The sequence below is a fragment of the Suncus etruscus genome, chromosome 3 (genome assembly GCF_024139225.1).
Source record: "Suncus etruscus isolate mSunEtr1 chromosome 3, mSunEtr1.pri.cur, whole genome shotgun sequence".
In the NCBI taxonomy this organism is placed as follows: Eukaryota; Metazoa; Chordata; class Mammalia; order Eulipotyphla; family Soricidae; genus Suncus; species Suncus etruscus.
Window position 1 is genome coordinate 63,761,982 of NC_064850.1, and position 27,636 is coordinate 63,789,617.

Genomic DNA, 27,636 nt, shown 5'->3' on the forward strand with positions numbered 1-27,636 from the left:
CAGGAAGTGACTCTTGGTGGTACTCTGGGGAGTTTATGTAATACCAGGAATCAAACCAAGGTTAGCTGCATTAGAACACAAGTGCTTCATTCACTGTATGATCTCTCCACCCATATTTATACTATTTTGATAATTTTTGTATCTTCTTGGTGGTTTTTTGTTTGTTTGTTTGTTTGTTTTTGGTTACACCTGGTGGCGCTCAGGGGTTACTCCTGGCTCTGAGCTCAGAAATCGTCCAAGCAGGCATGGTGGACCATATAGAATGCCAGGATTCTAACCATCACCCATTCTAAATCAGCTATGTGTGAGGCAAACACCCTGCCACTGTGCTATCTCTCTGGCCCTCTTCCTGGTGATTTATTGCTATTTTGGTATAAAGGCATTTTTAATACCTTTATCTTAAGAATTTTCTTACCTATTAAAATATTTTATTAAAAAATTTTAATTATTATTATTGAAACAGAAGAATAATTCAGACAGGGCCAGGACAGTTTCCTCACCATATCAGGGAGTCCCCGACACTGTCTAGTCTTTAACAGTAGCTCATATGCCTTGTTAGGTAGTTCTGGGAGTAAGTCAGTAATGCCGAGTCACTGACTCCATTTTTAGAGTTATGCCTGCTCATGACAATGTCTTAGCTGATCAGTGCAGACAGACACCCAAGTCTGAAAAAGACGAAACTAGAAAAATGCCTGAAGTTGGAGATCCATAGGTAAACTTTGGACCTTATGCCAGAGAACCAACATAAAACGCAAATTTCTGGTTCCTTGTGACAAATAAGAAAGTCTGGCTGCTATCATCCTCTCATGGCAGGTCACTAGGTACTTTGATGCCCCAAATGATGGAAATGAATTCATAAATGGACTGAGTATAAAGAAACAATTCATACTCCAGGGAATGCAGCTTACCACATAAATGCCAATGTGTGTCCTGGCTTCAGATACGTATGCAAGGAAAATTCCAACTGTCAAAAGAATAGAACCAGAAAATCTATATACTAGATATAAATAGTGACAAGTTTTATTAAATATATTTATCAAATTCTTTGAAATTGTATTGGATATACATATGCATGTGATATTAAACACATAGAAATCATTTCACTTAAATGAAAAGCGAAATAAACATATAAATGAAACAAAACTGACCTTTAAATACTGCTAAATCTGTAAGCTACAAGACTATGAAATACTAATAAAGTTTCTGGGGTCAGAGAAATAGATAGTGCAAGGTTGAAGGTGCTTGTGTTGGATAAAACCAAAAATGAGTTGATTTTCTGCACCAGATGGTCCCTGACCACTGCCAGGTGCAACTCCTTATCCCAGAGATGGAAGGAAGCCCTGAGCATCACCAGTAATAGCACCAAAACTAAATTAAATATAACTAGGATTAAAGAGACAGTACAGAGGTTAACTTATTTGCTGTGTACATGGACTAACTCTTTCAACTCCTGGCACTGAACATGGTACCTCAAATACCACCAAGAGTGTAACCCTTGAGCAGAGCCAAGAATAAGCCCTGCACATAGCCAGGTGTGGCCCAAAAACAGGGAAAAAGAAAAAAGAAAAAGCAATCATCCTGCTTTTTTTTTTTTAATCCTTCTTGTAGCATTGGGTTGCTTATCTGGGATCCCTGTAGGAAATGTTCTGTGAAGTTTGACCCAAACAGGTCTGTTCCTTTTTAAGCATATTTCAACTAAGATCCCAACAGCCTATATTCGCATTGTCAGTCTTGACATGCTTCTATACTTTTTCATGGCACAGAACTTTATTAAGGCACTTTATTAAGACACGTTTTGATACATGTATATTTCTACTAATTCAAAAAGATCTCTGTGTCTTTCAAATCTTTTTTTTTTTTTTTTTTTTTTTTTTGGTTTTTTTGGCCCACACCCATTCGATGCTCAGGGGTTACTCCTAGCTAAGCACTCATAAATTGCCCCTGGCTTGGGGGGGACTATATGGGACACTGGGGGATCGAACCACGGTCCTTCCTTGGCTAGTGCTTGCAAGGCAGACACCTTACCTCTAGTGCCACCTCACCAGTCCGTGTCTTCCAAATCTTAAATCAACTTGAGTCAGATATTTATTAAGAAGTTCTCGTGTCCAAGCCTAGACATTGCTATGAAACTGGGTTCCAAGCTCCCAGTCCCATATTCTCAAGTTGGGGTACAGCCCAAAAGCAGTGAGTGATACCCCAAATGTATTAGTACTTGGAGCACTTTTTCAGGGGACAGCACATTTGTGTCGAGTGAGGCAAAAGTTGAATAACACTAATGATCTCTAGCACATCCTCAGCAGTGATGAGTCACTATTAATTAATATGGGAGTAGATAGCCCAGACCAAGCCATATCTGACTGGTAGCCATCTTTTTAGGGGGCAGGCTATTAATTCATTCAAAACTCAATCTGGGTTCATTGTTAGTTAATTATCACAAGTAATTGAATTATTTATTATTGTTTGCCTGGTTTGGAGGCTAACGCCAGCAGTATTCAGGGGCTGCTCTCAGCTTTACCTGATACCATACAGACCCAGGTTTGTAGGGCTGGGTTTTAAGCTGTCAGGAGTCCTGATTTCTTCTTCACAGGATCTAGCTCCTGGCCCCATCCTTGAATACCACATACTCGCAGCAGACCCTTTGTTTTTAACTCATGATGCTGTGAATTGCACTCCTGTAGCCAGGACGACCTGGCCCATGAGCAGATGCTGCAAGGCCTGGTCTAGAACTCCAACATGCTGCTCCCAATAACACCCCTAACTGTGCCTAAGAACTGCCAGAATTCTCAGTGTTACAGCAGTTTACTAGGTCCCCTGCTCTTGGGATTATATGATGTTACTTCAGCCAAGAGTTTTCTTCTTTCCTGATTGTTCTTCCTCTCTGTCAGCACCCCACTGCTGTGTTCTTTATCAACACTTCAATACACAGACAAATGCTGTGAAAGCAATAACATTAAAGCAGAGGGTCTTAGTGATGGCCCTAGGGCCTGGCAGGAGTGGGTGTATTCATGTACAAATGTGCCTGACCCTCCGTCTTCATCTGAAGACAGTCCAGCCGGTCTGCCTTCCTCTTTGCCCAGAGCACTGAGCACACATCAAGCAACTATGGCCATCCCTGCCTCTAATCACAGTGGTCTTCCAATGACCCCCAGGGATTACTCAAAGCCTGTCAAAATGTTTCCCATTTCCCAAGGCCTGCCTGAGTCCTCTGTGGTTTTCACACTTACCTCCATATATAGTGCAATGTACTTACCTGCTTAAACCAGGATATGCCTACTTGTCTCCATTCCGTAATTCCAAAGCCCAGACCATAGAAATGATTCAAGTTGTGTAGACTGAAGGAATGGGGTAAGTGCATTGACTCAAAAATACGTTTAGTCACTGGGAAGAAGATTCTCTCACATGCTTCCCTTTGGCCATCCTAATTCATTCAAGGCCCAGAATGATACCTGGCAGCCAAACTCATATAGAAAAAAAAAAAAAAAAACAGAATTTATATTTTGTCATCATTGATATATAATTGGTGTAAGAAGAGTGAGATTTTGCTGGTCATACAAGGAGTAAATAGATAAATGGGTTTACTCACCATTAGTTTGTTTTTCCAGCTTCAGTCTGGTGTAAAGACAAAAAACAATCTTGGACACTTGTAAGTATCATTTATATTTAATGCCTCTATATTCATAGCAGTAAAACTTTAGATGATTATCAGCACCACTTAAAAATATGGTTCAGTGTTAAATAATTAATACATTTGATGGGGGTGAACTTCAAACAACACTGAAAGCTCCAGTAATTAATGGGCTAATTACAAAAGCTTTTAGAATGACTTGAACAGTATAAAAGTGTGGTAGAGATGCAATTGTTTTAGAGCCAACTCTGTGTAAATAAAGGTGAAGAAATGTCCAACGAAATAACAGATTAGATCACAAGGTACTACAGCCATTCAGAGCCCTTGGTTACTGATTAATTCTTCTAAGAGCTCTACACAGGTGCACAAGGTATCCCAAATACTTTTCCAACAAGAATAATCTCATCCTTGAGATACAGGGCTCTGTCTAACTTTTGAGAAGCTAGAAATTCCAAGAGTCCCAGAGCTGTGAACATAATTCCCTGATCTTAGCAAATGCCTAAAAAGCTCTTACAAACAGTGCTTGAGACCTCAACTTCTCGCATATTCCAATCCCAGGCCCTTGGGAGTTGAGAAGTAATGGTAGCTTGCTTTTCCCACTCCCCTCTTCCTCTGTTCTATTCTCAGAAGTAAACAGATCACCTTGCTTAACTGTATATGTGTGTGTGTGTGTGTGTGTGTGTGTGTGTGTGTGTGTGTTTCTCCATCTCTGTCTGGCTCCCTCTTTTCCTCTCTTTCTCACACACATGTGTGCATGCGCGCACACACACACACACACACACACACACACTCGCACACACACACAGAGTGGGGGGCTCTTTAGAAGATGAAACATTGTCTTGTGTCCCTTAGCATCATCACGGGCAGTCAGTCTGTTGGGACATATGGGGCAATTATAGGCCAACCTCTCTAAGGGAAACCATGGGTTTCAAGTTAGCAGGGATCATCTATCAATGGCTGAGATTATGCCATGATTTACTGTCAGAGCATCATGTATTCTCTGATTTTCTGCCTCCTGTGAAACATTGTGCTTTCCTTTTCTATTGATGTATCAACTCTAATAGTTACAAGCAGCTACAGAAAAATCAATAGCAAGCTTTCATTACTGTGTACATCAAGTACAGAGGCTGGCTGCAGCCCTGCCTTGTTAGATACTCCCTAGTGGAAGGTACAAAAAGCGGAGCTGGTTTGTCCCAGGCTAAATCAAGAAATGATGGGACTCCAGCCATCAGAGCCAAAGCCCTGAGAACTCCTGCTCTCTGTAAAATGAAGGAGCAGAGCACCAGGTGGGAGGGTGGAGGGTGGGAGGGGGAGGATGTCAAAGAGTCCTCGAATTGGAATCATTTTCCAAATAAAAGTCACATTGCCAACATGGACACGAAGATGCAATTCTTATGTGTTTTGTTTTGCAATTTCCTTCCTAAGGTCGTTTGGATGGTGGGAGTAGTTAATATTTGCTAGGTTGACTCTCTGAGCAGAGTGACTATACCAGCTAAGTGAAAGATAGTCGTTCTATCCAAGCTCAGTTAGCACAGGGCCCCCCAAATCCTGATAATGTAATATCACTCAATTCTCCATCAGGAGCAGGGCCTATGATAGATGGATGCACCAAGTTTATTTGTTTTTCAAGCCCATGTTCAAAAAGGAAGAGACTTAGAATTTTCTTTTATTTGTAAGGGAACATCCAGAAATCCCCAGGACTCACTCCTTATTCAGTGCTTGGAGGACTGCTGATATTAGTCCAGGGTGGAGTCAAAGACAAACCAGGATTAGCTGCTTGCAAGGCAAATGCCTTAACCCTTGTACCTTTGTGCCTCTGGCCCCAAGACTTGGGATTTTAAACCATCAAATACTTTTATTTGCTTTTGGAGTATATCAGTCACCAGTTAGAGTGTATAAATGGAGATGATGGTCACTGAGGAACACAGTCTAAACCCCCAAATTCCTGAGAGTGGTCAGAACCATGGAACCCCTCTAGCATTGCAGTGTTGGTTTGGAAACACAAAGAGGAGATATTTTTTGTTTGTTTGTTTGTTTTGGGGTTTTTTTGGCTAAGCACTCAGAAATTGCCCTTGGCTTGGGGAGGACCATATGGGACGCGGGGGGATCGAACCACGGTCCTTCCTTGGCTAGCGCTTGCAAAGCAGACACCTTACCTCTAGCGCCACCTCTCCAGCCCAGAGGAGATATTTTTTAATTGTTTTTTGGTTGGGGGTGTTGGGCCATACCTGGTAATGCTCATGGATAACTCCTGTCTGCACTAGGAAATCACTTGTGGCAGTGCTCAGGGGATCAAACTCAGAGTGAGCAATGCAAACACCTTACTTGCTATACTATCACTGTAGCCCCAGAGGATATTTTTAAATAAGTCCTAAATCTGAACAAAAGAAATCATAAATCTGGGGCCAGAGTGATAGTACACCAGTTTCAATCCCTGATATCACATATGGTCCCTTGAACCTGTCAGAGGTAATTTCTGAGCGAAGAACCAGGAGTAACCCCTGAGCACTGCCAGGGGTGCCCCCCTACCAAAAAACCCAAGAAATTATATCCATCTAATTTCTAATTTTAAAGTATGTGCAGTGAAATATCTGAATATATACATATGCATATATAGACCTTTCTGATAGCAATAATTTAAAGTGGTGTTTGTTTTTTTTTTAATATTAGGGATGGAGTGATAGTACAGCTGGAAGGACATTTGCCTTGCATAGGGCAAACCCAGGCTTGATCCCTGTCACTCTATATGGTCCCTTGAGAACTGCCAGGAGTGACTCTTGAGCACCACTGGGTATAGCTCCCCCAAAATTAAAGTTGGTGTTTTACTATTGTGATCCAGATTCAAAAGACAGTGTTGAGACTGAGATAAAAGACCGAGTTAGGGAAAATGTAGCTGCTGTTCTGTGATCATTTTAACATTCATGTCAGAATCCTAAGAAATGACAGTATACCAGAACAGAGAAACATCAGAAAGAAGGCACAAATGGCTGGAGCTTGAATTTTACATTAGGAAATGAAGTCGATCCCCAGAACCACATGAGCCCGTGTACCACAAAGAGTGACCCCTAAAGATTAGTATAATCTAGCACACACACCCCAAAATAGGAAAGAACTCAAAGATACTTTTGAAAATATCACAACAAAAAACAACTCACAGAGTCTTAACACAGAAGATCAGTCCCTCCAAACTACTGCTGCAGAAAACAGAATCTGGCCAAGTGGTTTGATATCTGGGTGAAGGGAAAGGGGAGAATGGTGAAGAATAGGGGATTTCAGTAATAAATATTTTAAATGTTTGATTTATTTTCCCATTTTTCCTAATTTCTACTTTCATGTCTCCGAGAATTAGAAATTCCCCTGGGACACTCTGGCCCTGAATCAGCTGTTACTCGGCTATGGGCACTACATGATTGTTTCTGTTTTAGAAGGTCCGCCCAGCCAGGAAATGAAAAGGTTAAAGGTTAGCAGGCCACATGGGTGACATGAGAAGACACTGAGGAAGTCACAACAGGGGTACTTTCCTGCACACTGTCTGGAATAAGGATATCCTCATTCCCTCTCTCCCTCCCTTCCCCTCCCTCTTCCAGGTAGCAGGTTCTCTTACAAGGTTAGACTATTTGCCAATAACTCTGACAAACAGAAACCCAAATCACTATCATACCAACCTTAGTTTTGTGCTTGCCACCCACCATTTCTGTGTATACTTTCATGGTTGCTGCTGTCCATGTATTTACGTACCCCCCCACACACACACACACCTTTGGTCAGAGTCTTAAGGGTGTTGCCCCCAATTCTGTAGCACTTCTGCTCTCTTGAATAATTCCATCTTTTTGACAGCAAAAGTGTAGTCTCTGGGGGGCAGGTGTAGGGAAGGGAATACATACCAGACAATGCTCAGGAGTTACACCTGGCTCTGCATGCAGGAATTACTCCTGGTGATGCTGGAGGACCTTATGGATGCCAGGGATGGAATTCAAGTCAGCTTCATGCAAAGCAAGCTCCCTACCCACTGTACAATCTCTCTGGCCCCAAAGCACATTCTTTCCACATATTTTTTCTTGCTGAGTGAAAAGAAAGTGTGACGTCCTCATGAATTCCGAACACAAACATACTGCCGTGTCCTTTAAACTGCCCAGGAGAGGAATGCTTTGCTGTTGGATTTTTGCAGTATCTGAGCACACTTTGGTTCAGAGCTGATGGAGGGGGCAAGGGGTGGGACTCTGGCAAGAAAACCAGAACAGGATATTGTGCACAGCAGGGGGCTTTCCAACCCAGGTGGCCTGAGCTTCATAGGGTCAAATTAATGGGGGAAATCCAGAATGACAACAGATTTGCCACCAGCTTTCATGGATCCATGCCAGACATCCGTGCATATATTAGGTATCAATAGGTTTAAAACCTATGGCACTGTGTGAAAGCAGACTTTTTCAGCAAGAATAGAGTCTATAGTATAGAAGATGCAATTGCATGGGCAAAATAAACAGGGAGTGAGGGAGAACTAAGAAAGAGAAAGGAAGAAACATAGGAAATTAAGATTAGGAGTAGAAACTTGAGTTACTACTAAAGCAAAGGCAGCTATATAGCTATTTCTTAAGTATTTAAGATAACATTTTTCTTCTATTTAAGAAAAAGGTTTGTATGTCCGTCTATTCTGTTATCGCTTCCTTTATGAAAGTAGCATTATTTACAATAATGAAAAAATACTTTGGGGGACAGAGAAATAGCTCAGGCTAATCCTGGATAATCCTGGTTGAAACCTGGTGCCCTCTGGGACCCCTGCATCACTTTGGGTGGCCCTGGAAACTCCAGAGAACTGTATGGCCATTCGTGTGCTCCCAGCTTCCTGGGCCTCAGCACTGAACTAACTGTCCAGAAAAATCTCTGGGAACCTGGGTCTTTGCACGCCACTTGGGAGACTCTTTCCCCCAAGTCCATCAAGAAAAGGAAAAAAGACATTTGGGTTTTTTTTTAACTGTTAACCAGTCCACCTTTCTGTTTGTTTGTTTGTTATGTTTTGTTTTGGGGCCACACCTGGCTGTGCTCAGAAATTACTCCTGGCAGGAGCAATTATTCTCTACCTGCTGTGCTATCACTCTGGCAAGTACCAGTCCCTCTTTAACTTACACCCCATTGTTTCTAAAGGGTCTTAGCAGCTCCCCATTTCAGCTGGTTTCTTCCAGTTCCTCTCTCCAGGTCCCCGTCATCTTTGTCCCAGGTTTGTGCCGGCAGCCCACCATGTGTGTGTGTGTGTGTGTGTGTGTGTGTGTGTGTGTGTGTGTGTGTGTGTGTGTGTGTGTGTGCTCACTTCATTCAGGGTGGGGCTGAAGGGGCCACGGTAGGTAGGTTCAGCCTCTCAGTGTGGATGGACCATGCTCAATAAATCCCCTTCCACAGGGCATTTGGGGCAGAGATGGGGCTCCTACCACTCACCTCTGCTCCAGCAGCTGTTGCAGGAAGGTTTGCAATGGTAGAGGGATTCTTGTGCCCTCCTGCATTATAGCTGTCCTCCCTGGAGCCTGATGAGTCCGTTTTTGAGGCTATCACTGGATGCTGCAGAAGCACTTAGGAGCATCCTTCTAGACAAGATGGACAGTTGGGTGGCTGGGGGCTACACATGTGTGCGTGCTTGTATGCGGAGGCCACTTACATCGGCTTTTATGCTCAAGTGGCTCATGCCCCAGCACCCCTCTTGTGACCTCTGGAACTCAGAAAAAAGGATTGTCGTGCCAACTAATGACAGGAAAGTCAGCCCAGCCCAGCATCCCTGGGCACTGCCTTGGCAGATGGGACTGTGGACATCGTGTTTCTTCCGCCCAGAGTTCCTGCCAGGTGGGAATAAATGCCCCTTTGAACATTCTCCCTCATTTCCATCTCCATCTAAAGAAATGCAGGCTCCACAGCACGGGGCCTGCAGTTCAGGCTGGCCTGAAGGCAAAACGGGGCTGGGGAGCTAGTACTGTGGATAGACACATGCCTTGCATGCAGCTGGCCCATGTCCCATCCCCGGCACCCCATATGGTCCTCCCCACAAACCCCATCCCAAGCCCTGCCAGGAGTAATTCCTAAGTGCAGAGCTAGGAGAAAGCTCTGAGTATCATCAGGTGTGGCCCCAATAGAAAACACAAAAACAGGCATCAGAGCAATAGCGCAGTGGTAGGGCATTTGCTTTGCATGCAGCTGATCCAGGAAGGAGATGGTTTGAATCCCGGAGTCCCATATGGTCCTCAAAGCCATGAGCGATTTCTGAGCGCAGAGCCAGGAGTAACCCCTGAGCGTCACCAGGTGTGCCCCCCCCCAAAAAAAAACAAAGAAAAGAAAAGAAAACCCTAGAAGCCAGTGGACAAAGATTATCACCTAAGCCCCTGCTAGCACAAAAGTGGAAGTTTTATAGTAGCAGTAGTAGTACTAGTAGCATCAAGCAATATTAGTAATAGTAGTAATAGTAGCAAGCAATCATAGGTCTAGCGTAGCAGTAGTAGGAGTAAGCAACAGCAATAGTATCAACAGTAGTAGTAAGCAACAGCTCTCCTGGTAATAGTAGCAGCTGTAATCCTCTGAATATAGTATCAATCTCACAATGGTGTATTAAACATTAAAGGAAGCCACGCCAACACAAGTACATATAATATTCATTGCTGATATTATTAATTGATAAGTCATTAATAATATAAAATCGTTGGAGTCAGAGAGATAACACAATGGTAGGGTGTTTGCCTTGCATGCAGACAATCCAGGACAGACTGTGGTTCAAATCCCAGCATCCCATGTGGTCCGCCGAGTCTTCCAGGAGCGATTTCTGAACACAAAGCCAGGAGTAACCCGTAAGCACTGCTGGGTGTGACCTAAAAACTAACAAACAAAAATAATGTAAAATGGTTAAGAACACCATAGTTTGCAAACTAGAAATGCTTACATGCTATTGCCAAGCTCTGAACTTCTAGAACTGCACTACAGGTCACTTCCTTTCTCAAGATTTTGGTTTTTATCGAGGAATCAAAAATGTTCTTGATTTCCTAGGACTTGTTTGAGGGGTGTGCTGACTTTGAAATAAATAGGGTTGAAAAAGAGAATCGTTTTTGTTTTCCTCCTCCTCAGTCTAACATCTCAAGAATCATTTTTTTTAGATGTGTTTTGGTGATTTGCAGTATTTCTCTTACAGTCTAGGAAGTGCCTTGATGCTGCCAAAAGGAGTGAGCAGTGCCCAGTTTACTCAGAAGAGCCTCTGGTGCCAAACAGAAGTCAGTCACTCCTGGCTGATCTTTCCAAACTCTCCCCCACTCCTTTATTGGGAGGGGGGGTGAGGACTTTAATGGTTACCCCTGATGTTTCTCTGTTCATGGGGACTTCAGACAACATCAGGAGGCCCCACAGATAGCTCACAGCTAAACCTTAAAGAGATGCTGAAGAGTCCACTGCACAGGAGGAAGATAAGGAGCTAGCTGCAGCCTAGAGCACTGGGAGTGTTCCAGGGCTGTCTTTGAACTTGGTGGGTCGATTAATTTCTGAGCCACTCTGAGGCTCCAAGGAAAACACTCCAAGGGTGTTTTGTCTCCTTTCCTGGATAAGTAATTTTGAATACATCACTGAGATAGGGTGAACTCTGTAGAGGGTGTACCTGGGGAATGGGGGTGGGGGGTTCTGAGCTGCAGCCTCCCCAGGGGATCCTATAAAGAGGTGGAAACAGCAGAACTTCCTCACTTCCCAGTGAGACTGACTGGGGAACTAGAGGATGGGCTGAGTGATAATGACCCAAGGATGTGAAGATATGCCTTCACAATAGGAGGGTGAGATTTCTTGGGACTGCCATCGAGGTATTGTTCTCACACAGCAGGAACCACAATTCAGACACAAGGAGTATGAAACAGCCATTTTTCTGTCCTGAGATCCCTTGGTAAAGGTCACAGATTGATTAATTGGGAGAAACCCACATATTGTAGTGTTCAGGAGCTACCCTCAGCTATCTGCTCAGGAATGACCCTTGGAAGTGCTCAGAGGACCTGATATAGAACCAAGGGTAGTATCACAGATTGAAACCAACTATTGGGTCAGCTACCTGCAAGCATTTTTTTTTATTTTATTTTCATGATAGTTTCAGTCGTACAATGTTTAAATCCTTTCACCAGTCATATTTCTGCCATCAGTGCCTCCCCTTTCCCTCCCGCCCTTTTCCCTGGCCACCTCTGTGGCAGATATTTTATTTTTCTTCTCTCTCTCCCCCATTTTTTCCTTTAAATAACTGTGATTTACAATAGTATTACTGAAGGGATATCATGCATATCACTTTGTCTTCTTTCAGCACCCAGTTCTTGTCCAGAGTGATCATTTCCAACTATTATTGTCATAGTAGTCCCTTCTCTGCCCTAGCTGCACTCCCCCACTATTTGGCAAGCTTTTTACCATGAACTGGTCCTCCTGGCCCTCATCTCTATTGTCTCTAGATATTATTATCATACGATCTTTCTTTTGTATTCCATAAACGAGTGCAATTATTCTGTGTCTATTCCTCTCCCATTGAGTCATTTTGCTCAGCAAAATACTCTCCACCAGTGTATTCACAAATTTCATGACTTCATAACTCCTGTTCTATCTCTCTAACTCATGAGTTCACAGATTTAGAATCACCCCTTTTCTGAACTGGAGAGGTAGGCACTTGTTTAGCATGCAGTTACAGCCATGATTCAGGTTTATATACCAGACAGCACATCGGGTCCCTGAACAGAACCAGGAGGAGCCCTGAATATCACTTAAATGTGTACCTGCCAAAATTCTAAATAATAAAAAATTAAATTATCCCTTTTTATAGTCCTCAGTTATTAAATTCAGAGATCTGAGGGGCTTGAGGTTCAGGGAATAGAGTATTTGGCTTGCATGTGGCTGACTGTGGTGTGGTACGCAGACCCCTGTATGGTTCCTGAGCTGCACCAGTGATGATCCTTGAACACAGAGCCAGGAATAAACCCTGAGTACTGCTAGTTGCTTTACAAGTTATTTTAAACTTTTAAAAGTTCTTCGATTAATAATTTCCTATTATTTGCTCTGCCACATGGTTAAACAAGTACAAAACAAATTGATAGTATGGATTTTCTGTGTTCTTTAACATACAAATACATATCCCTGAACAATTGAATGAATTATTAATTTTGGTTATGTCCAAAAATTGGTGTTTGGTTTTAATGATTTTGTTAGGTAATATGTTTCTCTTTCACCTTAGTTCCTTTTCCCGAAAGACCTCTACCCGAGTCTTTTTATGGTTCAAAGGATTTAGAATAAGTACTGGTCACCTGAATGATTTCTGCCCCCACCCCACCCTTCATTCCAACCTCTGATCTTACTGCGCAGAATTTTAACAAGCTGAGGGAAGGAATGTATCAAGACTATCTCACTCTTCCAAAAAGGATTTCATTTTAATTCCCCCAACTCAAACAACCATGGCTATTTAGAACACAGTTGTACTATATAAATAACAGTTCTCAGAGAAGCATTAAGTTGCAAGTCTTATACTGATTGCAATATTACTTTGTTTTAGTAGGAGTAGAAACAGAACAAGTTATAATAAACCTCACCAATCCAGAACTATTCCACTTGCCACAAAAACACTGAATTTGCATTTGCTTGAAGAAATGCAATTTTCATTACCTCAACCTTCTACTTTTTCCAAAGCAATGTAGTTAACAAGTGGGAGTCTTTGGTTGTGGAGCCACACCCAACAATGCTGGGAGTTTACTCCTGTCTCTGCACTCAAGGCTTAGGGGTACCTAGTGGCATGCTGGGGATCATGCTGAGGTTTGTTTGTTTTTTAGTTTTGGGGCCACATCCAGTGGTGCTCAGATTAATCTCTGACTCTGTGCTCAGAAATCACTCCTGGCAGGCTCAAGAGATCTGATGGGATGCTGAGGATCAAACCTGGATCAGCTGCATGCAAGGCAAATGCCTTACCTGCTTTGCTCTTGCTCTGGCCCACATTGCTGAGTTTTAGTGAGTAAAATAACACAAGACCCATAGAATGCCCGTCCCTACTGCTGCAAACACAGTTGTTCTTAAACTGATCCATCCTCCTGTACTGATTGGCCAGAATGCCTCTCATTCTTTAAAAAGAAAAAAAAAAAACCAATATTCTTTCTTTCTTTGGGGGAGGAGGAGTGAGCCATATTCACTGATGTTTGGGACTTGCTCCAGGCTCTGCACTCAAGAATCACTCTCCTGACAGTCTCAGAGAACCATATGAGATTCCAGGGATCAAACCCAGGTCGTCTTTGTGCAAGGCTAATGCCTTAGCCATTGTATGATATTTCCTGCTCCCTACTATTTATTTTTTCAAATGACATATACCTTATGTCCCTGTCTATTTGGGCGGGGGCAATAGGGTGGAACCCTCTTGAGAGAAGACTCAGTTCCCCTACCAGTGATTTTTAACCAACAGAGTCAAATTGGTTCAATGAATTGAGCCCAGCAGTACTTAGGGGCTTCCAAGTGTAGCATCTGAGAGTCTCCGGGGCAGCGTAGAGCTGCAAATGGAAGTGGGGCTGGATGCTGCTGTATTAACTCCATCCCGCCTGCAGGGTGCGCTAGAGAAGAATGAGGTGCTGGAGGGTGGCAATTGGAGTCTCTCCAGCTTGGGCGTCTGTGTCCACCAAGGTCCCTATGGTCTCCATGCCGCCAGGCTATCCCTAAGGCCATCCCAAGGACCCCATAATCATCAAGGTATTGAGGGCTGGGCCAAATCAGGTCTGTGAAGACCACTGATATGTCTTTCTGGCTTCAGAGGCCTCCCATTTCATGGCTGTGATGTTAGAAGAGTAAGTCCCTCCAGAACATTCTGTGACATTTTCTGCCATTTAACTCTGAGCACTGAGGGGTGAGCAAACACAAGATATATGAAAACAGTGGATGACTCGGTGGAGCTCCTTGAATGCCTTTATAAAACATTTGTTTGGAACCAATTTTTCTTTATTTTTAATTTATTTAAAATGTTTTATTTGGAGTCGGAGAGATAGCATAGCTGTAGGACATTTGCCTTGCATGCATCTGACCCAGGATGGATGGTGTTTCGAAATCCCGGCATCCCATATGATCCTTTGTGCCTGCCAGGAGTGATTTCTGAGAGCAGAGCCAGGAGTAACCCTTGAGCACCACCGGATTTGACCCAAAAACCAAACCAAAAAAAAAAGTTTTGTTCTGTCCCATGCCCGGCTGTACTCAGGGGTTATTTCTGTCTTCAGAGATCACTTCTGGTGGTCTTTTGGATGCTGAGGATCAAACCTGAGAGCAAGGCAAGCACCCTACCCACTCTACTATCTCTGCGACCCTAAAATTTTTTTGAATCACTATAATTATAAAGTCACAAAGATATTTGGTTGAGTTTGAGGCATACAATGTTCCAACACCAATACATTGTTGTCCCACCAATGTCCCCAGTTTGCTGCCTGTCTGTCTCTGTGGCAGGCATATTTCATTTTGCTGCTCATTATTTTCCTGTCAGCTTCTCTGGCCCGCTGGCACCCTTCTCCCTTTTCCTCAATGTCCTGTTTCTTCCTAATCTATTTCCCTGGCCAGCCAAGAAAGCCCAGGACCGAGAAGTGAGATTTGAACTAACCTTCTGTAGACAGCTGAAGCAAACAGGAAGTTGCTCTTGGCTGTACAACTATGACCCACGGGACTCGGAGGCATTTCAAAGAAAAGGATTTCTTTCAGTGCTGCCTTAGGAAGGAATATTGATCATTGGCGCAGAAATATCTCAACTGCATCTTTTGTCTTAGACGAATGCTCTAATATGGCAAGATGGTTGAAATCCGTATTAGATTATGAATATTGCACCTTGTCTCCTATGTGAATATCTACATCCACCAAGGGAACATACTTTCCCTCAGAAACCATCTTTCTGTACGAGGGATCATTCAGAATTTTCTCTGGCTTTTCCACATTTTAGTCAGTAGGGCCAAAACGAGCTCTTGGCCACACTCACAAAAAATAGTAATATTTTATTGGCTAAGCTAATATTTGATCCAAGTTCATAAAAAGTTTCTAGATCAATAATTAAATGCAAATACAGTCTTCATCCCAAAGATGCTAAGAATGCCTTTAGCTAATATTTTTAACAAGAACGGTTGGACAGCACGCTCTTGTAAATTTGATCACACCTGAGGCACTTTTCCTCTTTCGATTAGCTGGCAAGCTGAATGTACCCCTAGGCAAAGCCGACTTCCAGTGCTGACTAAATTCAACAACTGGAGCTTACATTTGGTTTAATATATCCCCACTTGGATCTGCCTGTTTAATTCTCTTTCATAGGATAGCATTGGTTTATTCATAGTCTTGACTCTGCCACCTGCACAAACTGAACCTCATCTCTTATTCTACAAGGAAAAAACTTTGTGATAACCACAAAAGTTGCTGATTCCTGAATGGAAAGCAAACACGATTTTAAGATTTTTAAAAAATGGCGGTTTCAGGACTGGAGAGATAGCACAGCAGATAAGGCACTTGCCTTAAACATGGGTGACCTGGGTTCTATCCCTTGTATCCCCAAGCCCACCAAGGAGTGACCTCTGAGTATAATCAGGAATCAGGAGTAAGCCCTGAGCACTGCCCATTGTGGCCCCAACATAAAATTTTTTTAATCAAAAAAAATTTTTTAAATCAAAAAGCTGTTTCAGAGTGTGATTACAAGAATAGGGTGATGAACTTTTCCTGTTTCCTATTTAAGGGTGTTGTATGGGGGGCATTGGGTTAGATAGTTTTTCTAACAATTAGTAACCATGATGCATAAGCTAGTAGAGGCAGTTGCTGGATCTCAAGAGCCCTTGAAAGATAATCTTAGCACTGGGTCTGCTGTAGCTGCTCACCTGTTTGACACGGGATTCATTTCATTCATTTGCTTGCTGGATCTTTGTTTGGGGCCATACTCAGTGATGCTCAGAGGCGATTTCCAGCTCTGTGCATAGATGTTGCTCTGGGCAGTGCTTTGAGGGCTTTGTGTTGTAGTTCCAAAAGCTTGCTTGGAAGCACTCACACTTGACCTTTAGACTCACTCCCCAGCCCCAAGTTCTATTTGAAGGTCAAAAGGAAACCAAAACGTCACCTCAGATAGACTGTGGCCCTTTACATTCTGGCTTTTCTGGCTTAAAATACTCAGTGGGTTTCTGACAAGAGAACTCAATTTTGGCCTTTCATTTTTTTCATGCATATGAAGTGGTTTTCATGTCCATGTCATATGCAGAGATTGCTGTAAGATCACACTCTGTAATTTTAAAATCTCTTCTGTAACATCTTCATTCCGAATTCAATCTCTATGAGCTCTGGGAAACCAACTATAAACATACAACAGAAATAAAACAAGCCAGCTGATGTGTGATGTGGTTCCAAGCATAGGCAGCCCCAACTTCAAATAGGTTTGTTATTTTATTGCCATGCATTCTGATGACTACTTTATAGCATCAGGTGAACCAAATGTTTTTCCCACTTCCAATCTTTAACCTCACGTTTTCCAATTTTGAATTAAATTATACCTTTTCTCAGGGTCAATTATAAGTAATGTGTTTTTGCTGTCATATTTAAAAATTAGTTATGAGCATAGTTAAGTAAGAACTTTAAGACTGCTGGAACTACATCCATATACAAGGAGCAAATAAATCTCGTCTGAAGGAGCTCATTTGCATATACTTTGTATGCATAAAAGCAGGATTGGAATTAGCATACTTTTGTTGTTTGTTTTTGTTTGTTTTTTGTTGGAGGCTATGGAGCTGTGTTCAGGACTCTCTCTCTCTCTTGAGCTCAGGGATCCAACCTGGCTTGGCTGTATGCAAGTAAGCATCATACTAGCTTGTACTGTCTCTCCAGCTCTGGTTATGATTTTTGGGGCCATATCTGAGAATGCTCAGTGTTTACTCCAGCCTCAGGGAGCATATCTTTCCAGGTACTGAACTCAGGCTTCCCCTATACAAAGTATACACTAAGACCATTGAACTATCTCTTTAGCCCCCAAGTTAGCTTTTTATAATAGCATATGTATTGAAGTGATCTTGTGTGTGTGTGTGTGTGTGTGTGTGAGAGAGAGAGAGAGAGAGAGAGAGAGAGAGAGAGAGAGAGAGAGAGAGAGAGAGAGAGAGAGAGAGAGAGAGAGAGAGAGAAGACCATGCCTGATGGTGCTAGGGGATTATGAAGTGCTCAGGATTCATCCAGGGTTTTCACAGGCACAACATGAGCTCCAGCCCTTTGACCATTCTAGGACAGCACATGTATTCGACACATGCTGTTTGTGGAAACAGGAAATAAGGTAAATCTCCATTTTTTCAGAGAAGGAAGGGGCAACATCACAGAGAATGGAGTATCAATGAATGCTTGACAAAGAAGAATCTATGGGAAAAACTAAAAAATCTTCCAGACAAAAACAAGTGGGGAGGATTGATCGAGAAATAGCTGAGAATCATTCTTTGACTCAGTGTGAAACAGGCTTTCACTTTGTCCTGGTGCCTGGTGCCATTAGCAGACAGATGACCTCTGACCTTGTAATTGACAGTCAAACTGGTATACCTAGCACCCGATGTGATTGCTGGGCACATGGAGTGTGCTCTTAGTCTTAGAAGAGACTCCCAGAGGTACTGAAGTTTGTGCCAAGTCTTGGTGTATATTGGTCTAGTCATCACTATAGGAAGAGCAGGAAATGGAACAGGTTGAGAACACTGCAGACACAAGGCTGAGTTTTGAACACTATAAGTTTCTAGTGCCTGATTGCCACTAGCTAGAGCTGCCTAATGAGAATTCTTTCTCCAAAACCAAAACCAACCTTATTCTGCAGCCTTTAGTGTGAAGCTGAGTAAGAAGATATAAAACAAAGTAGAGCAAAACATTCTAAATAGACTTTAAAGATCTAGAGGAGTCAAGGACGACAGCCAGTCTTGACACTACAGTCAAAACACCAGACAAAACTCCTTCTTGGAATTGTTTTCCAAGTTAGCACAATACATACGAGGCTTTCTGTTATGGAACCATTCTAGGCGAAACAAAAAAAAAATAAAGTCTGCTATAAGACTTGATTGGAAAAGAGAGTAGCGTGATCAAGGTGAAAAAGAAAATTTAAAAGAATAATTTGAGATTCGGAGAGAGCAGTTTTAATCAAACAGTTCATTCTTTCATTCTTCACATAGGATCTTGTCCACATTGGGCACTGGACCAGGTATCAGCTACCCAGCACACATATTAGACCAAGATTACACCTTCATAACTTGTCTTCATTCTTGTGAAGCGGGTGGACAATTTTTTTAAATTAGACAAATGGAGATCAGAGGGCTCAGGGGTCTTCTTTACACAAGGCTGACCCCAATTCAGTCTCCAGCATGAAATATTATCTTTCAAACACAGCTAGATGTGGCCCCAGAAGCTCTGGAAGCACCTCCATGGTGACCCAAGTAACCAAAGCATCATAGAGTCATGGATGAGGTGACGGGGAGAGAGCACAGCCAGCAGTGCTTAGGTTTTACTCCTGGTTCTGTGCGCAGGATCACTCCTGGCAATGCTCGGGGGACTCTATGTAGTCTTTGGGATCTAATTTGAAGTCTGTCTTTTACTCCTAGTAACTTCAGTGTGTGACTGAATGAATGGATGAATGTGTTATATATAGCTTGAAGGTATGAAATAGTAAATAATGTGTATTTGAATGATTCCTCCATTCCAACCTGGCAGTTAACTGTAAGGACTGGTATTTGATTTGATGGGCTTAAATTGTGTAAGTACTGAAAGTCTGTGTTGACACTTATCACTCCTGCCAACCAGTTTTGCCTTCTTGCTTTCTCCTAGATGAAGGCACTGAATTATATGTGCCAGTTGCTAACTAACATGAACCTTCGGTTTAAAAAACATGCACACAAAGCTATTTTGTAGAGTCAATGGTGGATGTTGTATCTTGTTCACCTTTTATCAGAAGTGGGACAGTGCTTCACCTCAGATGGCAGCAGTAAGTCAAACCTGCCTGCCTGTTCCAGCCCTGTTCAACCCACCTACTCAAAGAAGGGAGCTTGGCTCAGGTAGAACTATCAGGTTACTCTTTAGAAGAACTTCTCAAGTCATTCATAAAAATTACTTTAATAAATAATCTCAATTCCTTATAGAAAACTTTCCTAGTTTCTCCTTTTCTGGCTTACTCCCAAAATGGACTTTCTGGGGTTTACTTGTGTCCCAGTCACGAAGTATCATCCCCTCAAAAGCTTCCAGAAAAGGTATTCTCTTGGTGTAAAATAGTCCCTGCATCCCTTTTTTCCACTTTTTCTTTCTTTTTTTTTTTTCCCTTTGGGGACCACACCTGGCAGTGCTCAGGGATGATCCTGACTCAGAAATCACTCCTGGTGGTGTTCAGCATGTTTAGGTGGTGCTGAAGGTTGAACCAGGGTCCACTCTATGTGAAGACAAGCACCTTTACTACTATAGTATACTATACTATACACCCCCATCTGGGGGTGGGGGGACATTTTTCCTTCTATGCAAAAAATGAACAAAGACAGGTACAGTCTCAGCAGAGGACAGAGGCCTCCATTAGACCTTCCCGTCCCTCACCCCCCCCCCCCAACACACACACTCAGCAAAGGACCCCTCAGAAAAGAGTGAGCTCAGTACTGAGAGTTCTGGGCGGGGCCCAAGGCAGGACCCCAGGAGTCCTCAGCATCTTCACCAGTTGAGCTGTTGGATTCAGGATTGGGGAGTTGGCAGCCCCCTAATGTGAGCCAGAGACCTAGGGGTTTGCTCTCACAGCCAGGAGAGTCTTAGCACCCCGCTGTGAACTGAGCAAATAACTGCCTTCTACAAAAGTTGGTAATTAGTCCCCGAGTGACTGCAGCAAACGAGATGCTAAGAGGGAGATTCGAGGAGAAACATAAAATGCTTGTGCCAGTCATTGGAACATAAAGGCTAGAGAAGGGGGTGGGCACATCTGTTTATAAAATGGCCCGACCCAGACTGTGTCAGGGTAGAGTTCACAACTTCTCATCTGTCTGTCTGTCTTTAATGTTTATTTTAATTGAATCACTATGACTGATTTGTCTTTAAACCATATTAAAACTAAGTTTCCTCTTTTCTGAAAACATACCTGGTGCAAAATGCAGGAGACTTAGAAGAGCCCCCTTGGAAGCCTCGGAGGAACAGGCAGGATTTGGGTATTCCTTGAATCTCTATCCTGCCACTTAAGTCTCTTCCTAAGTCCTAATGTAAGGTGAAGGTATTGAATATGAGGGGTGGTCTCTCCAGGCTTTGTTTCCTCTTATGAGGTCAGTTCATTGGTGAATTTCTGAACTGTTACTGGCTTCTCTTAGAGATGAGACAAAATTCTAAATGTTGAGTAGGGAGGTTCAGGACTTGCCTTTGCAAGCCCTGCGTTCACTCTTTATACTGTGGGGCCCCCAGCCCTGGCAGATCTGATCCTTGCTTCAAACCAAGACTCACTGACGAACTCATTCCTCTCATCATGGATGTGGAACAGGGAAGGAACTGGTAGCAAATAAAATGATTTGTGATTTTTTATTTTGGGGGGGCTATACACTGTGATGCTCAGGGGTTATTCCTGGCTATGCGCTCAGAAATCACTCCTGGCTTGAAGACCATATGGGATGCTGGGGATCAAACCCAGGTTTGTCCTGGGTCAGCCATGTGCAAGGCAAATGCCCTACCATAGCGCCACTGGTCCAGCCCCTGATATGTGATTTTATGTGGATTTCCTGGTTACATTTTCATGAAAGGGCACAAATTTCAAATTCCTTAAAGATGATGAAAACATACTTTAAATTGCCAGATTGTCATGAAAAATAACTATAAGTGAATTATATGAAAGAGAGAATATATCTCTGGAGAGGTGTGATTTTTATTTTGGCATTTCTTTGTCATATTTATACAATAAGGGGGAACACTCATGGTGTTTACTTCTAGTTCCTCATTCAGGAATCACTTCTGGTTGTCCTCGGAGGACTAGATGGTGATTCTGGGAGGTTGGACTGGACTGATAGAATGCAAAGGAAGCACATTTACCCCTATGTGATCTCTTCAGTTCACATCATGAATTTAAAATCCTCTTGGAAGCCTAGTAGAATAAAAACACTTATTCCTGCTGGATCAAGACTACAAGAGACTCAGGAATAGGCATCTGATTTCAGATACACATAAGAATATAGGTATTACTCTGAGAGCAAGACTGACCCATAAGAATTCTCATGTCAAAACACATCCATTCAGGAACTGGAGCAATAGTGCAATGGGATGGGTGCTTGACTTGAATGCAGCAGATCTGGATTTGGTCCCCAGAATCCATTTAGTCCCTAAATACAGCCAGGACTAACCCCCGAGCATTGCCAGGTATGGCCCAAAAGAAAACAAACAAAAAACCACAATCATTCAGACCACTCACTTGACAAAAGGATACACCACAGGATTCTGAAACTATTTCTGTTAGAGATTTTATATTATCTTATAATGTAACAATGTACATTATCTTATAAATATATCTAATAGAAACACAATTCCATCTAAAATATTTTATTTTCAGGCAGAGGTCTTTAAAAAACTGTGTGTTAAGTTTAAGAATTACGACACAATGGCATTCTAAATATATATTTTGAAATGATTAAATTAAAATTTTGAAAACAAGGGCCAGAGCAACAGTCCAGCAGGTAGGGCACTTACCTGATTCCCTGAGCCCCACCAGGAGTGTTTCCCATGAGTATGACTAAATGTGCCCCCTTTAAAAAAAAGTAAAAAAAATTTTTAATTGAAAACCAGTTTCATTTTTTATTGTCTAAATTATAAAACGATTTTATTTTGCTAATATTTTGTTAAAAGACCAGAGCAAATAGTGAACCATATGTAGAGTATTATTTTTACTTTTTTTTTTTTAGAAAAAGAAAATTGGCTTCTAAAATACTTATCAACTTCTATAATAAATCATCAAAGAATTGAATAAATCTTAGGTAAATGCATCAATAACTGCAATATTCTCTGGAGCTTCCTCCCTAATCCTCATCACCCCCAAGAACTTATAGTCTGTGTGGAAAAGGAAAGCAAATCCTGGGCAGAAAGCAGAGAGAAGGTCTATTACACCTACACAGAGGCAGCAGAGCGAGAATGCAAGAACGACCTGGTCAGCAAATGAAAGTAATTCAATCTGAACCTTTTCTATCTTTTCTTTCTTAACCTTAGAGTTTGACTCTCAGGATCATTGCCACAAAATTACAAATTGCCTGTCTAGTCTTAGAACCAAAGTAGACATTCAGCATCTTTAGGGCAAATGAGCAGCGTGGCTTTTGTTATGTTTAATGATTGGTTCATAGCAGTCACTTAATGGGATAATAAATTCAGTCATGTGGATTCAACTCTGAGGAACTTTAGAGGAAAATGGTATTGATGGCAAAGTGTGGAGATACTGTTTTCCTGACCTGCTGAGAATCGCAATCATGCTTTTAAACTTTCCAAAGGAAGGTGCCAGCTTAGACAGGTATTCAGAGAAATGGTCTGGCAAGTGCTGATTCAATGTCTTGAAACAATCAGCGTGGAAAAGTAAAAGCAAATAAGCCAGAATTTATGATATATCTTTTGTTGTTAATGTTATTAACACAGTGACACAATTTATCACAGAATGTCAAACCTAGTTCTCAAATGTTTATCAAAAAGAAAGAAGGTGGGGTGTCAGAGCTATAGCACAATGGGTAAGGTGTTTACCTTGCATGTGACTGACCTATGTGATCCCAGGCATCCACTATGGTCCCCAGAGCCTGCGGCCAGCAGTAATTTCTGAGCACAGAGCCAGGAGTAACCCTGAGTGCCACTGCATATGGCCCAAAACTAGAGAGAGAAATTTAGGGACTGGAGAGATAGTACAGTGGGCAACCTTGCATATGGATGATGCAGGTTTGATCCCCAGCATCTCATGTTCCCCAAGCACAGAGCCAGGAGGAAGCACTGGACACCACAGGTGTACCCCTCCCCACAGAAAAATAAAATTTCAAAGATAACTTTATATAAAGGCTATTATTCATTTATCTTATATCTTATGTTGTGTGGAATTCCTACCTATTAACCTCTCCAACCATTGTAAACAAAGTGTTTACAGTACCTGTAAACAAGTTAAAAACAAGTGGGAATATATTTCATGATAGTATCAAATAATACTTCTATGATTGCTTTTCTGTAATTGGGTTTCAGTCACAGTATACTGGAAGCAGTTTGCTTTTGTTGCCAGCTTCCTAGTGACACCTAAAAGAGAGAGCTAAAATTTCTCCTCTGTAAATTGGAGAGAGTAAAGTTGTTCAAGACATGTTTCAGAATTCAGGTGAAGTTTTTGAAGGTCACATTCATTCATGTCCTGGCCACGAATACCATGCAGCAGAAGACACTGACCTTGTGCGTGTGAGTCTCAAGATCAATCTCTGATACTATGACACCCCAAAATGGCCATGGTCCATTATACTTGGCTTTTGTATTTATGGGACCATGCATTGGAGTAAAAAAGCTGACCTGTGTACAGGGGTTTTTTTCCTGCACTAAATACATGTTAAAGATATTTCCCATTTATATTTTGTCATTTGAACTATGTGTAAATTTCAGCCATAGCTATTATTTCTGAGTACTTCTAAATAGTTTTTTTTTTTTTTTCGGTTGGTTTTTGGTTTTTGGGCCACACCCGGTAATGCTCAAGGGTTACTCCTGGCTATGCGCTCAGAAATTGCTCTTGGCTTGGGGGACCATATGGGACACCAGGGGATCAAACCGAAGTCCATCCTAGGCTAGCACAGGCAAGGCAGTCACCTTACCTCTAGCGCCACCATGCTGGCCCTATCTAAATAGTTTTTAATATTTTGGAGACCATACTGGTTGTGCTCATGGGATTATCGATTAGCAAATCTAGGGCTCTCATTAGCTCAAGGAGCATGTAATCCATCCCTTTGAGCCATCTACTCAGTCATTTAAAAAACAATTTAGGGGGGGCCAGAGAGATAGCATGGAGGTAAGGCATTTGCCTCACATGAAAAAGTTCGGTGGTTCGAATCCCGGCGTCCCATATGGTCCCCTAAGCCTGCCAGGAGCGATTTCTGACTGTAGAGTCAGGAGTAACCCCTGAATGCTGCCAGGTGTGACCTCCCCCAAAAATAATTTAGAGGGAATAAGAAAAATAGTGCATGGTGTAAAGGACTTATTTGCTTTGCATATGGCTGATCCCAGTTGGGTCCCTTGTGCCCTTTTTGATCCCATGAGCATCAATAGGAGTTGATGTCCAAGCAAAAAGCCAAAAAGAATTTAAGGAAAATAAATGGGTGGTGTTTATTAACTCTAAAGAGTACTGTGTGAAGATGTCATGTGTGCAACAACAGGGCTGTAGGCTTAAATGCCACAAGCAGAATCAGAACTCCTAACAGCACAGTACTGGTCTGAGTGTTCATCTCATCAATAAGTAATCAAAGATTTTTTTTATTCTCCCATCTTTGAAATAGATGTGCAGTCTGATGCCCACACACCCTCTCGATCCTTACTCCTCACAGTTTTTAATTTGGAGCAGATACTTGTGAATGGCAAGGAGGAAAACATATTTAATGCACAGTTATAGCTTAAAATAACACTAAAATCATCCAGGACACATTTAAATAGCAATGAGAGGCAACTTTATTAGTGAAAGCATTTTGAGATATCAGAATCAAATGTGCACATATATAGGCAGGTGGGGTTTCGCTGCAGAAAGTGGCCCAAATACTGGGCATGAGTCACTGCTAACCATTGGCTGAGGTGAAGACATTTCACCTTTAGTCAGAAGATTATCTGCCTCTCTTCAGACTCTTTATTTCTGTTCATCTTCAAAACAAAAGAGGATCTGTTGACTTTCTTAGCCTGGGTGTCTTTGAATACACACACATAGCTGTGCGTTAGCTGCGCGTTTCTGTTAGAAACTTCTATATGCTTGTTGTTAAAAGTTATACAATTAAAACAAATAAACTCCAGGAGAGAAATTCAAGCATAACAGTTCTTCCTCGCTGTTTGTCTGTGTGTATTTTTATGTCCACCAGTCTGATTTGGACTCTATGTTGGTCTCGTTCAATATTTACAAGGACCGTAGGGCAGATAGTTTAAAACGACTGGATGGGCACCAGGGGTTGGGCTGGAATGTGTTGGCTTGTCTGTCTTCTCTATGTAAGTGAACCAGGACCAATTGCACGGGGGGAGGGGAAGCGGCCACGAATTGGCTTTTAGAAACCACATCAGGTTAAAGGGCACCTGCCATTTGGGGCTTGAATTCTGCCTAAAGGACAAGACTTTCATTTGATAAAGATCATTAGTCACCAAGATATATATTTTAGCGAGTTCCCAGTAGCACATATTCCGTTGGCAGTCACTGGAGTGTACCAGATGGTTCATTAGCATAGACTAGACAAGTTCGAGGCTTTCAGAATCATTTAGAAAATGTCAAACAGAAACAAGAACCCTGTCACTTTTTATTAGAATTAACTACATCATACCCTGGACACAGATTTCACCTTGGGTCAGAAAAATTAATATAGAATTATATGAATTGTGTAATATACTAGGTTAAGATCTGTCTTTCTCTAGGGACTCATTTGCTGGCAATATATTATGATCCCTGCCCTTTAGGAACCCTCAAACCTTCCCTTTTATAAGATATGAAAAGAGTTGACCTTGCTCAGAATCCATTGGTGTCTAATTGATTGGAGGGATATGCAGAATTTCAACAAGACAGTCTTCCAAAGTGCTTTTGTGGTCATTTTCCCAGGAAGCTTGGGGAGTGGGGTTTACAGAATATTCTCAGATGCACGTATTGGGGATGGGAGAAAGATACCTTTTAATTGATCATACCACTATCCTACATTGGAATTAAAATGCCATTGAAATGTTATACTTGTTTGTTTTGTTTTCGTGCAGATGTCAAAAATCTTGAAAACTTCCAGCTGGTTGAAGGTGTCCAGGAACAAGTCAATGCTGCCCTGCTGGACTATACCATGTGCAACTACCCGCAGCAGACAGAGAAATTTGGGCAGCTGCTTCTTCGACTCCCAGAAATCCGGGCCATCAGCATGCAGGCTGAGGAATACCTCTACTATAAACACCTGAATGGGGATGTGCCCTATAATAATCTCCTCATTGAGATGTTGCATGCCAAAAGGGCCTAAATTCCAGCCCCCAGGAACTCTGCTTTCAAAACAAAAAGATTGAAGGGGGAGGGAAAGATGTAGAAAGGGGAAGGGGGAATACTCTGAACTGCTCCAAGCAATGCTAATTAAAAAACTTGGTTTCAAGAGTTTGCATTTTAAAAAGGCATAATAATCAAATACTGAATAGTAAATAAGTGATGGATCAGGGTATTTGTATGGCAAAATGTGAATCAAAGGCTTCATACCCCCCAAAGGATTCCATGGAAAAGACAGTGATGGAGCAGAATAAACTCACTGGTGGATTTCAACCCCTGTCAGTGCTGGAATAAAAAAAAGAGTTCTTGGATATTTAACCCATCTCTGTCGTGAAGAAACTTTAGGACTGATCTGTGTTGTTAATCAGGCTTTCCCAGCAGGAATTTGTGCTCCCAGAATTCCTCCATGGTAAAGTGGAACTGAAACATTCCTCAAAAATTCATCAGCTACACCTAGAATAGCCCTGCCCTGTTCCTTTCCAGCACCTTCTGTCCTAGGATCCCCAAATCTGTACCAAGGACTCGTGCTCAGCCAGAACCCTTAGATGCTCCACCAAATTATGAATAGTCTGATTTGGAATGTCTGTGTCTTAGACCTACAAACTGTTCGTAAAAACAGTTTATTCATATTAGTTACCATTTAAAATATGTTCTGGTTTGTTCTGTCATGTGTTCATAACATTTAAAAAAAAAGCAGGCAGTATCCCTCTTTTGATCTTCTAGACGCATTCATTCCTCTTAAGTAAAATGACTATGAATTTAAAGCAAATGTTCCATAGCTAAAGTGAGTTCTTACTGCTCTTGTTACTGAATTGTGGCTTCAGCATTGCAGGGCTTCCTAACTATTTCA

At 42.0% G+C, this 27,636-nt stretch overlaps 1 protein-coding gene across 2 annotated transcripts in view; it reads left to right on the forward strand.

The window, feature by feature from the left end:
• The window catches only part of NR5A2 (nuclear receptor subfamily 5 group A member 2), a 142,570-nt gene extending 115,293 nt beyond the window's left edge, over positions 1–27,277 (forward strand). For both annotated transcript variants that reach the window (XM_049770644.1, XM_049770646.1), the window contains one exon: positions 26,522–27,277. In XM_049770644.1, the coding sequence (XP_049626601.1) occupies positions 26,522–26,769 (248 nt within the window). In that variant the 3' untranslated portion in view covers positions 26,770–27,277. The remainder of the gene's footprint in view (positions 1–26,521) is intronic.
• Positions 27,278–27,636: the final 359 nt, after the last annotated feature.